At 32.5% G+C, this 13263-nt stretch overlaps 1 protein-coding gene across 2 annotated transcripts in view; it reads right to left on the reverse strand.

Moving 5' to 3' along the window:
* The window catches only part of LOC122629282 (lethal(2) giant larvae protein homolog 1), a 14655-nt gene extending 1539 nt beyond the window's left edge, over positions 1-13116 (reverse strand). Inside the window, exons 1-14 of one of the 2 annotated variants that reach the window (XM_043812539.1) lie at positions 12984-13116; positions 7335-7432; positions 6792-6882; positions 5631-5872; positions 5364-5502; positions 4906-5120; positions 4495-4780; positions 3614-4373; positions 3383-3539; positions 3139-3284; positions 2481-2997; positions 2085-2296; positions 1310-1442; positions 1-1101 (exon numbers count right to left, since the gene is read on the reverse strand). The exon at positions 1-1101 is cut by the window's left edge and continues 1539 nt beyond it. In XM_043812539.1, coding sequence (XP_043668474.1) covers positions 1035-1101; positions 1310-1442; positions 2085-2296; positions 2481-2997; positions 3139-3284; positions 3383-3539; positions 3614-4373; positions 4495-4780; positions 4906-5120; positions 5364-5502; positions 5631-5872; positions 6792-6882; positions 7335-7432; positions 12984-13067 — 3147 coding nt within the window. In that variant the 5' untranslated portion in view covers positions 13068-13116 and the 3' untranslated portion in view covers positions 1-1034. Of the gene's footprint in view, positions 1120-1309; positions 1443-2084; positions 2297-2480; positions 2998-3138; positions 3285-3382; positions 3540-3613; positions 4374-4494; positions 4781-4905; positions 5121-5363; positions 5503-5630; positions 5873-6791; positions 6883-7334; positions 7433-12983 lie in introns of both variants that reach the window. The other variant, XM_043812538.1, reaches the window with a different exon arrangement.
* Positions 13117-13263: the final 147 nt, after the last annotated feature.

Below are 13263 nucleotides of genomic sequence, written 5' to 3' on the forward strand. Positions count from 1 at the left end.
TTTTTAATTTTTTTTTAATTTTTTTTTTATTTTTTTTTTAATAATATCTATGCTTGTTCGTGAAAAACGTAATTGTACTTAAGTATCTATATTTGTCGCTATGTTCGGAACATCAAAATCATATATGAATTATTTTGTATTTTATGAAACACATTGATTGTTCAGAACATTTAAAATATTGCAGTCAATTTAAGTCATGTCAGTATCATTTGAAATGCAAATACTGGGCTTCAAGAAACAGTAATCGTATTTTAAGATTCATCGGACTATCTCGTGTGTGTGTGTGTGTGTGTGTGTGTGTGTGTGTATTTTCTAATATCTTGAATATTATTTTCTCAATACTGTTTCTTATAGCTTAGTTATTTATATAAACTTATATTTCGTATTACAATATGGCTGCCATACTCACAATTTACCAAATGTCGCTATTGTCTGTACAGCAATAAGTATTAAACTACGATTATATCAACGATGGATCTTATCTCAAAAGATGCAAAATTAAGTTAAAAATTAAAATACGATTACAAAAAAAACAGTTATTTCATTAAAATTGTATCATCTATGTATATGCATTATGTTGTAATCAATATTACTCAGAATATTACTTATATTTTAGATACCTTTATATCTAATGAATCTGCACAGTAATCATTCACAAGGTTTTTCTAATAAAATAGTATTAAAAAAAGCTCAAGTGTTCCTTTTAAAAAGAAACTAGCAGTGAAACGTGTTTGAATTGAGTAAAATGTAATATTTTCTAGGCCTAGTTCCACTAAACTGCAAAGTTCCTCAAGACCACTCAAATAAAAGTAAAATGAAGTGCGCAATATTCATAAAAATCCAAAGGTGTTTATAATTATAATATTAAGGTCTTCATATTCTCGGCAGTTGTATAACTTAAGCAGCTTTTACACATGATCTTTGACAGTATAGTCATTTGTAACTAACATTAATGCTGCATATTATAAATTCAAATTTAAAAAATCTACTAAACTTTTTTTTACAATTAAAACTGATGTGATTATTATAGAAGTTCATGATGTCACTTCCATTTTAAGGCCTGTCAAACGATTATGGAGTTCTTCCGATGATGGAGCATTTCTGAAAATTGAATTGTTACTGCCAAAAGAATGGTCAGTACGTCAAATATTCATTAATTAGCTTGGCGGAACTACGATATATTGCAGGATCAAATAAGATACTCGTGCAATAGTAATATACATGCTTCACAAGGATTCTGCACTATAAAAGCAATACAGGCGCATTTGACGTTATATGTTAGTTGATAAATAATGAATATTCGACTTACAGTAAATGATCCTTAACACTGTCAATAGTGATATCTCCAACTGAACTTAAATCCTGTCGTTCATCTTCCCCATTCACCTCAGTGATACTTGCGGAAGGTTGCAGGGAAGGTTCCTTTGGAGATTCTTCACCACCTAAAAGATACGTGTTCAAGAATCGAAGCTGGAGATCTACTGCGCAACTCAATATTTCCACTAAATGAGCAATACTTCATATAGCAGTATTTACTGGGATTGTAAATTTATTGGTTTTGCCAATAGCAAATAGCTCGATTAATACATACATATATATATATATACACACACATATATATGTATATGTATATCTATATACAGTAGGATGCAGAAAAAAGGTGACTTGGGCTTTCCACAACTTTCCATTGAACTACCTAAGCCCTTGTTCTTATTTCTGTTCCTCATATACATAATTCTAAATACTTAAATATATTGTTTACAATTCCCAAATATTCTCTACGATATGTATACATATATATACTATATGAATCCTATCCTCTTTCATATGAAGAATGTGTAAAATGAAATGAAGGAAAAAAAAATAATTAGGCATATGGAAAGGTACGATGTTTTGTTTTTAGACGTAAATACCAAAAATTCTTGACTCTTCCCTTCAGTAACAATTACTACGCGAATATTTCGATATATATAACGTATACGTATATATATATACATACATATAATTTACCACAAGATACATGTGTATGTAAATTGCTCACATATTTATAATTACGTATGATGAAAAAACTGTTCTATACTAACTGGAACCTACAACACCATTCTCAGTTGCATCTTCGTTAACAGCTTGTTCTTCTGCACTAGTTTCTGCAGATACTCTAGCACTAGGTGGTAAATTAAGTGTACAATGGGCTTTTGTTACTTTTGTCGCTGATAACGAGATGCGTTGAAGTTCGGAACTCGAATGAAGATATAACGCTTCTCCAGACTTTGTGAATGTTAGGGACGAAATACCGCTACAAAAATAAAAATCAATTGTTTTAATTTAAAAAAAAAAAAAAAGAAGAAGAAGAAAAAGAAAGAAAAAAAGAACGCGTGAGCACGCATATACACACACACACACACGCATACACGTGCACGCATAGACAATTTAACAGAATATCAAAATTCTTATTGAAACAAGAGAATATTTCAACTTACTTAATATCTTCACGTTTAATTGCAGCAGCGTTAAGTTGTCTTCTTAATTCTGGGATACTGAGTATTAAACAATCTCCAAGATTTGTCAAACAAAGTAAGCATGTTTCAACATGCACTCCCGTAGAATCGATGGGACATGTAAACTTAGCAAAGCCCGTTTTACGCACTCTGGACCCTTCATGAGCAGTAAGTTTATATTTGCAATTTGGTTTTAACGATGGTAGATTAAAAATTTTAAATTGTTCTTCGCTCGCTATTAATACTCTATGTGGTGATGCCATATCTGGCCCTGGAGAAACTCCCTTTTCTGCTTCAAATGGTTCTGGTAAAGGTACGTTCGAACCGTCTAATATGGTTATAGCAATAACTGGAGCACGATGCTTCAACTGTATTTCTTTTCCAAGTGTACAATTTACGTCTTCTTCCGTTCTCCTAACACCAGCGGGTATCGCTAAAGTAAAAACGTACACCGTCCCGTTATTAGTACCTGCCCAAAGCGTGGGTGTTGTGTTTTGCACTAAAATTGACGAAATATACATGATGATCAATTTCTTTTTTCTGTTTTTCATCTTTTTTTTTTTTTTTTTTTTTTTTTTTTTTGGTTAAAGTTTGATATCAAGTAGAAAGCTATTTGTATCTTCATAAATATTTGACTTACTGCTTATGATATAACTTCTGGCGAAATACAAGCATCGTACCATAGACCCTAACGCATCATCTACTGGCCTAGCTTCAACTTGTCTTTCTACCGGCTTTAATTCCATGGGCGATAAATCGGCACTTGGAGAAGATGCTACGCTAGAGCTTCTCGAAGGAAAATAGGAAGTTAATTTAATAGTAATTTATTGTAAAAGAAAAAAGAACAAAGGAATTTTTATACTGAATAAAATAATAAAACAAACATTTCTTTCTTTTTCTCTATTACGGTACTTCTCGTTGGACTACTAGCATTTGTCCGTCTTTGCGATCTTCCTTTCCTTAACCTTCTAAAGGATTCCCTTAAAGATTTCTTAAATGATTTTCTCCTAGAAATTGGTGTGTCTCCTGCGCCAGAAAGATCTGTATGGAACATTTGAATTAATATCGCTGTTTCAAATCTAATCTAAATAATCGAATAACAATTAAATAAATACCATTTGGGTTAAGTGTGCATTTAACAGTAACAGGCTTTACCCTTGTGTAGTCAAAAACTGCTAAACCATGAGCTGTACCCGTAGCAAGTAAACCCCATTCACTATGCATTGCTAATGCTGTAACAGCAGCTGGTGGATATAACTGTAGAATGCTTTGAGGTTGAAAACCAATTGCAAAAGATATACTGGCTGTCCTTACAGGCAAATGATCGTAACCTTTCCATATAAACCCATCACGATCATTTACAATATTCATCGTCACTGCTTTTATTTCTTTATTAACTGGTTCGGAAGATATTACAGCTGTAACTACGTGACCAGCTGTCCCTGCTATTACTAACGTTGAAGATAACGGACACAAGAGAACTTTTTTTACTGCAAGACGTGGGTCATCGGAATACGGATCGAATGTGCCCACTTTTCGAAACGGTGGCCATTCATCTTCATCGTCCTCCGGTGGTTGCTCAAGCACGTCCAAGTGTTCTCCGGTAAAAAGAATCGACGAGTTATATTTGTATAAAGGTGTTAACGAGACATCCGATGCATTCCAAAACCTTACGGTTCCATCCTCGTGACCGGTAAGTAACAACTCTCTATTTTCAAGTTTATCAGGATTTTCCGGTTTGTTGCATAAAATAGTTCCCCCATCGATAGGCCACTCTTTATCCGAGTATAAGTGCTCTGTCTGTGCTTTTCCGGCAGACACTATTGAATCCCAAAGTTCTTCAGGAACATTTGGAACGTGTTGGGAACAAGTTACCTGTCACATTGTACTTATGAATACAATTGCAAATATACGGGTATATTCATATACAAACATCAATTCTTTTCATTGAAATGTCATTTCATAGAAAATTAATAATGTATATAGAAATATTTACCGCGCTGGCATGAAGCGATACCAAATACGGCAGAGCCATCATTTTCCATTGAGGATTTGTTAAATCAATAGCTACAATTTCTTCTTCGGCTAATACGATCAAGGCCTCAGGATTGTCTGGAATTTCTTTGCCGTCTTCATCTCTGGCAAATACGGTGAAGAAGTCAATAACTTTCGAAGTAAAATCAAATACGACGTGTTTATCCTTCGTCATAACAGTGATAGTATGACGATCGCCATAACTAGCGCGTTGCATACCACCAGAGAAGAGCACCAATTCTCCATGCCTGTTTAAAATGATTGTTCCATGAAAATCTTTCTCGTATCGATGAAAAGTAAATATAGTTGTAGTTCGATATGTATACATGTGTATATATATATATGTGTGTGTATGTATATAAAAATAACTTACTCGGCAGTGGGATATACAAGAATTTTCGTAATAGCTTTACAAGGAAAAGGACCATACGGAGTCGTCGGGTCTGCAACTGCATCGCTACCTGGACTCCAGAACGTGTAGGACCCATCGTTGTGAGATGAGACAAACCGACTCTCAGAAATAAAATGCACTGATTCCAGCTGTTGCGTGGATACGAATGTCTGCGTACGCGAAAACAAACCCATCAGCTGCACGTACACGTTCGCCAGAACCACCAAAGACACAAACAACAGTCAGGAACGAGCAATATTAGCTCACAAAACCATTCTTAAGCACAACTTTTTGTTTTCCCCCACAAATATTCCAATACAGCAATCTCACCCTAATCTATCCATTTCTAAGCATACCACTACATTCCCCAATATAATATAAAACTACATACTTCCATATGCACGAGAGTACTCAGAAAACTTAATCTCAAACAATTTTACCTGCTGTGCTCCTGGAGTAGCTTTATTCCAGAGTACCATCAAACCTCGGTTATATCCAATAAGTATATTGTCCGGATGGCCTGGTTGTTCTGCTATAGCTTCCACTGCTCCTGGATTTTTCTTATAATCGTCAGGCACGCTGTTACGATATGCGAACATCGTCAAAATGTTACAAGTTATTACATCATTTATAAAATTATTTTAATTTCAATCACAAATGAATTAGATTTATTAAAGATTAATATTAATATAGTTTAAACAACTCACTTTTGCATTACTACATCTTGATAGATGATGTTATCGGGTACTGCAAATGTTTTCAAATTCAGAAGGTAAATGTTACCTCCTTCTGCTCCTAAAAGTAGATGTTCCCCACTTGATTCCAAACATATAGCTGAAATTTTCTTCAGCTTTCCTTCCAATGATAATGATTTTGTCTCCACAACTGAATTTTCATTGATTTCCCATAAGTGTAAAGAATTATCATCGCAGAGAGAAACGATCCGACCCTGTCGTCAAATATCGCGACATTTATTCCCACACAAAATATTCATAGAAAATTTTAAAAGAAAAAGAGAAAAGAAATCATCGATGTAATCAAACAATATAGTAAATTGTTAGAATAATATCATAAACTGTTTCATTATCTTATCAGAGTTAAGATTCGCTCAAGAAATTATCAAGATAACGGATTGTGAGTATTAGTACCGTGCTCGGTACTGTGCAAACACTGTAAGAACACGTTCGATCGATCTTAAAAATAAGAAACAAATCTAGCATGGGCGTTCTATGAAACCTAAATAAACACATCTATCCTCGGTTATCTTATGTTTTTAGATATTTCACGAGAAACGAGAGTACGGAGAAATACGAAATATCAAACGCATTGAGAAAAAGTCCAACTCTCGCTTTGTTATTGTTAACAATAACACCAACTTTCTATTATTCTATAAAACCGAAAGAAACTTGCTCCGCCCAAATTCACAATGAATCATTAGATCATTTTGATCATCATTCTTTTATACCGACTTTATCGTATAACGGAGTTCTAAAAATAAGGTTTAGTTACAAAGAGAAGCTTTTTGCAATTAACTTACGAATACTTTGAAGAGTATTATGTTACGAAATGAAACACGTATGAATGTGCATAAGCGAATATGTCGTGTATACCTGTGATTATGCAACTTACAAACTGACGCCCTATATACAAGATATCTTATTACATTCGCACAACGTGTGAGCGACTTTTGAAACTTTGACTTTAGTTTCGCTGCGTTCCCCATGAAAGATCCGTAGTCTTTCGTTGAGTAAAAAAAAAAAAAAGGAAAAAAAAATCACGAATAATGCATACGTTGCAAAGATTAATAAAAAGAAAAGGAGAGAAAAGAAAAAAAGAATAAACAAACATAATCTCATTACTTTTCTTACCTCATTCGGAATAGCGACAATTTTTGTAACTGCATTTTCCCCACTTTCGCTGGAATGTTGACCGTAAAATTCAACTCCGGGTCTTCCAAATCTGTTGTCAATTACGATTCAAGGATTTTATATACTTACACACACACGCACACATGTAACAAGAAATATAACAAATATCTGTAAGAACGAAATTCTCGAATATGAAAAAAATAACACACTTACATACATATAAATACGCACATAATCGAATGATATTAATAAAACGTCTCGTTGAGAAAATGAATTTATTTCGACGCAAAAAAAAAAAACTTAGAAAATTTGGAAAAAAAATCGAAATTATATCGAGTTTCAATGATCTTTGAGAATTTAGTTATTCAATACGAGCAATCATTGTATTCCAATGATTCGCGTGAATCAGATTATATCTTTCTACTAGTTAAGAGAAGAAAAAAAAAGAAAAAGAAAATAAAATAAAAAAAAAAAAAAGAAAAAAAAAATGCGTGAGAGACAGACGAACGAACGACAGGAGACATAAGGAAAACAAAAGGATACACTTTGATGGCGCCGGATGTCGTCCCAATGATCATTAGTCGTAAACTCGGATCCCATGCGAAGGCTGTTGGTTTGTTTGGGAAACCATGCTGCACTGTCTGTAAAAGTAAAAAAGAAAAAAAAAAGAAAAAAGAAAAAAAATTAAAAAAAAATTGACAATATCATTATAAAAAAGAATAACTTTCAGAAAGTGTTAGAAATCTACTTGTTGATATATTAAGTGGACGTAGTATATTGCATATTATTTTATATTTATTTATTGCGTTTTATTTGATTAAAATATCGTATGTACCAATAAATTTTTCTTTTCTTTATACGTGATCCCACCATTAAATTTTCTAATATTCAATTCTCTTTGATAAAAACGTTTAAAATTACCGCGGATTAAAATAAGTTTAGTGCCAAGAATTATGAAACTATCTTACGCGTCAAGAACTTGTTTGACATTAATTTTGAAGTGAATGAAAGAGTATTATCGATTGTTTTTCCTTTGATGGGCTTGCTACAATGAAAAGAAAAGAAAAGAAGACGAGAACGACCTAATTCATAACTCTTTCCACGTGTGTGTACTCGCACGTGTTTGTACGCACGGGCGCGCGTGATAAGTTGTGTGTGTATGTTGTATGTGTGTATATATACATACTTCTCTCTCTCTTCTTTCTCACTGAATGTACATCGCATGATAGAAAGAGAAAGAACGAAAGGAAGGAAGGACGATAGAATTAAAACTCGATAGGGTTTCGCGCCACCGTAGTACAACGTACTCGATGCAATTTTACCACGTTGATTTCCATACATTAGAACCACTAAAAATAAATAAATAAATAAATAAATAAATAAATAAATAAATAAACAAATAAAAAACAATAAAAATAATAATAAAAAAAAAAGAATATCCCTCACGATCAAGACCACGACGATCATCCTGACGACCTCGTGTCGTCAACTAGATCACGTCTTCTAGACTTTCAATATCGATTACATCCGAGAGGATATCGACCTGTTGATTTTGTCTGCTTTTTCTCGAGGCATATTATCTCGCACTGTTTATAGGTCGCCAATTCTCTTTTCGCGTGTGCAAATAATGACATAATTATTTAATTAGAATTTGTTAAAAAAGAAAAAAAAAAGAACTCGGAAAAGTATTTATATCGAAGGTAACGGAAAAGGGATCTTACCGTGATCGCGGGTTATGCAACGAAGGAACGATACGGCGTTATGGCGTTATGAATCATGTTCGTTCGAGTACCACTACAATTTTTGATCTCTCGATAAATATCTTCTATCGAGCTCTCGTGCAAGGTTTTTTTTCTATGATGACCAGAGATTAATCGTTACGTGAATCGTCTAAACGAGTCAGAAGAAAGATCATTTTTCTGGTAAAACAAGAAGAAAAGAAAAAAGTTAAAAATTAAAAACCAAAAAAAAAAGAACAACGAATAAGAACGTAAAATGTTTCCTATTAGTTTCTAACAAGAGAATAATGCGAGATTAAATCTGAATAAATCAACGCCGCTCGACCAACATTCTTCTAGTGATAAATTTAGAGAGGACACGATGATATTTATCAGAGCCATTATCTTACAGAGAAAATACATACATACATTAACCGGCAGAAGTTAACGACACGAAAAGAATCGTATTTAATACGAACATTCGAGCGGGACGCGCGTTCATGGAATTGTTGTAATCGTCACGCGAAAAGATATCCGAGGAAAATGTCTATCGTCCTTCACGATCTAAACACAGGTTATATCCTTCTCTCTCTCTCCTTCTCGATAATGTTTGCATAGTCCTCATACTCGCTAATCGAAAATGATTGTGAGTTCTTTGAAAACTCTACATCGATCTGTAGACACAGAAACCTTTCCATACTTACGATGATAACGAATCAAAATCGAAAAGAAAAGGTGATAGATATCGTGATCGAACGTTTCGAAAGATGATTGATCGATCGATCGATTTGTTTCTCATTCTTTTGTATTTATTTATTCGTTCTTTTATTAATCAATTTATTTATTTCTTGTCCTTTCTTTTTTCCTTTTCGTTTTCTCTTCTTAAAGACAACGGTAACTCGTTAAAGATGTAAAGAAAAATTTGTACGAATGAACGAAAGAACGAACGAATGAAGCCTTGATCGCTTGACATGAACGCCCCAATTGGTCAAGTACGCGAGTACTTTAATCCAAATCAATCAACCGTTGTTGCGTATCACAATCGTGTCGTCTCTTTCTCTACTAAAGTAACGTTACCGATATAACGATATAACGTTCATTATGGTCAAACGACAAAGCAACTCGTACAACAATAAAAGTATCGTTCGAAAAACATCGTTTTACGTTTCGTAATCGGTTTTTCGTAGATTCGGAACCGATAAGTGCCATTCAATTTCCATTGGTTTTCATTAAATAAAACGATAAAACGTTAGTCACCAAAGAAAATTATTAATAATGATATATTTCATGAGGAAATTTAGAGATCGATCTCACATGATTTCTCACAGGAGAAAAAAAATGAACAAAAAAATAATAAAATTACACGTCAAGCCTCTATAACGTCTATGTGTTACTTACATATACATATATCTATATTATTTAGGTTTGATTATATTTTATCATAAAACGAATAATTACTTTGTATTCAAAATTATTCATGTTCCTTTTTTTTTTTTTACGTAAACTTTTTAATTTGTACTTTGTATAATACATAATTATACTAGTGATATAAATAATACTATACATTTTTCATATATTATATTATTTATACATATTTTACGAAAAACATTGTTCTTTAAAAGAATGAATATAATATATATAACACATAATATATTAATAGATGATACAGTTCGAAAGAAAAGTATGCTAGGTAATTTAAAGCATAGTGAAAGTGAAGGCAACGCTACAATACATTGGCTTTGATGGCGAGGGCATATGTAATCCTAATAAGTGTCGTGTACGTGTGTCATAACGCTCGAAATTAGCCATCGATCAACGTTTGACTCGTTTACCGTTAAATTACGGTGCTTCTCGAATAGATTTCGTATCTGACAAACTTATCTACATCCGCCATATTACTTTGACGAAAGAAATAGATGATTTTTATGAAATATTACTAATAATATTAACACGTAATATCATATTCCAACGAATAAAAAATAAATTACGTAACTTGTAAAACGATATAAATTATGAATGTGAAAAAAATCCCTTTCAATCTTGTTCTTATTTAATCATAAATTTTTAAATATACGTGTATGCAGAAGAAGAAAAAAAACAAAAAAAATTGAAAAATACTATGTCTGATTTACGTGTAAAAAAAAAAAGATATTTAAAAAATTTATCAATATTTATTTCTGGATTCATTCTTTTTCTTGCCAAGTAAAAAAGAAGATCAATACATTGTTTATCGGTCAGAAATACACTCAGGTTTGCATATGCACATGCAACTTATTATTATTATTATTATTATTATTATTATTATTATTATTAAAGTATAAAAATGAGTCATTATTATAATACATATTATTTATTATGTAAAATAATTAAATATAAGGCATGACGAGAGGGAAGAACTGTCCTTTCCTAAAAATGTTTTTTTTTTTTTTTTTTTAAGAAAACTAAAGAATTAATGCGCTTAATCTGTTGTAGCTATCTCCAAAGGTAATTATTCTTAAGGGAAAATAAATTATTTAATACATCGCTTTTAATTGTTCACTGTATTGGTTATAATTTTGTTTAATTTTGATATTATCAACTTTTCGGCATTATTAACTTTACAATAACGATTTTAATTTAATTATGAATATAATCGAGATGAAACGCATTACTTGCATGAATATATGCAATAGCCATATTAAATTACATATACGTAATAACAATGTGTGTTAATAATCTGGCAAGTGGAGCATCGAAAGATAAGAGACAATAGAGAAGGGACGGAAAAAAGAAAAGAGAAGGACAGACAGAGAGAGAGAAAGAGAGAAAGAAAGAAAGAAAGAAAGAAAGAAAGAGAGAGAGAGAGAGAGAGAGAGAGAGAGAGAGAGAGAGAGAGAGAGAACGTTACTTGATAAACGTATATGTGCACACGTGCTTTTTTGTAACGGATGTAAGTACGTAAGACACATGACAGCGGCATCGTATTTCAACCTTGAAAGATTCGGTAAAGTAAAACGCGTTCCTCGCGGTTCGACGATTTTCTCGGCCTCTCGTCATTTCTTCCATTTTTTTTATTCGTTTCTTTCTTCATTTTCTACAGGTATAAATAAATGAATAATCATATAATCGACAATTATGAAAGTGGTATAAGACAAAAATGAAAACAAAATTAGTTTATTAAGTATTTCGTATAATCGAGTAATCATTATACCATACGAATTAGGCGATAAATTAATATTTCTTTTTTAACTTTTATCTTAGTTTAGACAACTCATATTATATCGGCTCATATATACGATTATACATATATATATATATATATATAAAATATTTTGAAAATATATAGATAATCCTTACTGATGTCTATCACCTTGAAGCATTTTTTCCTCTCGACGAAAAGGTAATATAGTATATGTATACTAAAAAAAAAAAAAAAAAAAAAAAAGAAAAAAGAAAAAAGAAAAAAAAGAAAGAAAGAAAAAACGACGATAAAAATACATACTCGTCTCGTGGTTTCCTCGTAACGTGATCCTCCTCGTTGCGAAGATTTAAATGGCAAAGAGACTTTTCTATTCTTCACAAAGCTATGATTAACGAAAGGAAACGAACCAAAAAAAAAAAAAAAAGAGGAAAAAAAAATATACGCAAAATGATAAAATAAAACTTGCGAGAAAGTTTGCCTCCATTTTATTATCTCATTTTACGTTTTCTCTTATGCGTCATCCGAAGATCATTAGAAATCTATTGGCATTTTTATTTTTCTTTGCTTTTTTATCTTCAATCTTTTCATATTGAAGAATTGACGATAAAAACGACGTAAAAACCTTAACAATCGAATCAACGGAATTTTGTTTATGTATTTATGTGTATGCGTATATATATATATATATATATATATATATATATGTACATTGTTAGTCAAGAACGTAATCACCTTCTATTTCCTAGGAGATCCCGTTCGACTGCATTTTGTAACCTTCGCTAACAAGAATGCTCACCTTTATTTCACCCCGCCTCTTGTACCAAACAAAAGCACGTTTCAATGATAACGAATATTAACAAAAGAAAACGTTCCTGTTTTTATTGTTGATACTGTCCTATCGTATCAAGACTAAACATCTTCGTAATAAACATTGGAAATACCTATAAACATTGTCAAGCTACGTATTATCTATAATATGTACGTATATACGTATACCTTTGAAAAACGTTAAGAAATTGTAAATTTATCTTTCTACGTAGAAATTTGATCTCGTCTCTAAGAAAAAGAAAATTCTCTTGATCTTTCCGAGGACTTTGACAAACAAAGAGAGAGAGTATTGTATATCCGAAAAATCGTTTGCATTCGAATCGTCAATCGCGCGTTTAGCCGGCATTATATGCGTAGTGTGCGTATAGCTGCTATACTGCTATATAATATGTATGTATGTGTCTATACGTAGTTACAGTCGACGATACTGTGTTACTACTACTACTATTATGTATTATTACTCACCTTTCGAAAGGCAAAGAGATCCTTCTGAAGTTTCTGCCGTTCGGCGGTGGGTTGCTGGCCCTTCCCTCTTATAAACTTGAGCATCCTCGTTGCTTTCGTTCGCCAACGATAACACGCGGCAACACGCGTTAAGTGCCGAGAAGAACTCGCACACGCACGCACTCACACACACAGATACACGCGCACACACTACCTTTCTCGCGCGCGCGTACAATAAAACGTGGAAATACAAGGTAACGTTCGAGGTAACTCTTTCTTTTTATTACATTTACTGGAGAAT

The sequence above is a fragment of the Vespula pensylvanica genome, chromosome 5 (assembly GCF_014466175.1).
Source record: "Vespula pensylvanica isolate Volc-1 chromosome 5, ASM1446617v1, whole genome shotgun sequence".
Lineage (NCBI taxonomy): Eukaryota > Metazoa > Arthropoda > Insecta > Hymenoptera > Vespidae > Vespula > Vespula pensylvanica.